At 47.3% G+C, this 774-nt stretch overlaps 1 protein-coding gene across 1 annotated transcript in view; it reads right to left on the minus strand.

Moving 5' to 3' along the window:
- Window positions 1–38: 38 nt before the first annotated feature.
- Window positions 39–774, minus strand: part of LOC104800023 — a gene marked incomplete at its 3' end in the record, with an annotated part of 2,059 nt that continues 1,323 nt past the window's right edge. The window contains exon 3 of the mRNA XM_010522725.2: window positions 39–596. Coding sequence (XP_010521027.1) covers window positions 39–596 — 558 coding nt within the window. The remainder of the gene's footprint in view (window positions 597–774) is intronic.

Genomic DNA, 774 nt, shown 5'->3' on the forward strand with positions numbered 1-774 from the left:
TCACAGGGTAAGTTCGGTCTGGACCGAGAAATTCGTACCTAAGCCCTTGTGGTAAGGGCTTTAGTTCCACTTCGGGTGCATCTTCTCGACTCCAGTCGGGACTAAGTGGAGAAGATGTGATGACTGGAGTCTCTTTGGATTCTTGGGCTCGGTTAGTGACAGCGATCTCAAGATTGGTGTCACCCTCAGAGGACAGAATAGCTTGAATCGGGGACCTTGATAAATCCATCGGGGGTATGTCGGGTGCATCCAGGATTCGGCTAAAGGTCCATATGTGCTCCTCGTCAGTTTTCTCAGGGTTTAGGAGCATCATCTTCAGGGGATCGCGATCTTGAAATTGACCAAATACCTCTTCCGTCAAAACTTCGATCATGTCAATGAAGTACGAAGACTCCATGACAGATGGTTGCTTGAGGTTCTGATCAAGCGTGAACTCCACTGTCTCATCGCCTATCTTCATTGTTAGCCTGCCAGCTCTCACGTGGATAACTGCATCTGCGGTGTTAAGGAATGGACGACCAAGTATGATCGGCACTCTCGAGTCCTCGTCCATGTCCAATACCACGAAGTCGACCGGTACGTAGAAGTTTCCCACTCTGGATTCATTTGACTTTGAGTCTCTTGAATCTTGCGATTCTTGTTTGATGGGCAAGATGAAAAGCATCCTTTCAAAGGGAAAGGATAGAGAGCGATAGAGTTATTGGATCTGATACATAGTGATGTATGCGGACCAATGAGCTGTCCAGCTAGAGGAGGTTATATGTATTTCGTTAC

Source organism: Tarenaya hassleriana, unplaced genomic scaffold (genome assembly GCF_000463585.1).
Source record: "Tarenaya hassleriana unplaced genomic scaffold, ASM46358v1 Cleome631, whole genome shotgun sequence".
Taxonomy (NCBI): domain Eukaryota; kingdom Viridiplantae; phylum Streptophyta; class Magnoliopsida; order Brassicales; family Cleomaceae; genus Tarenaya; species Tarenaya hassleriana.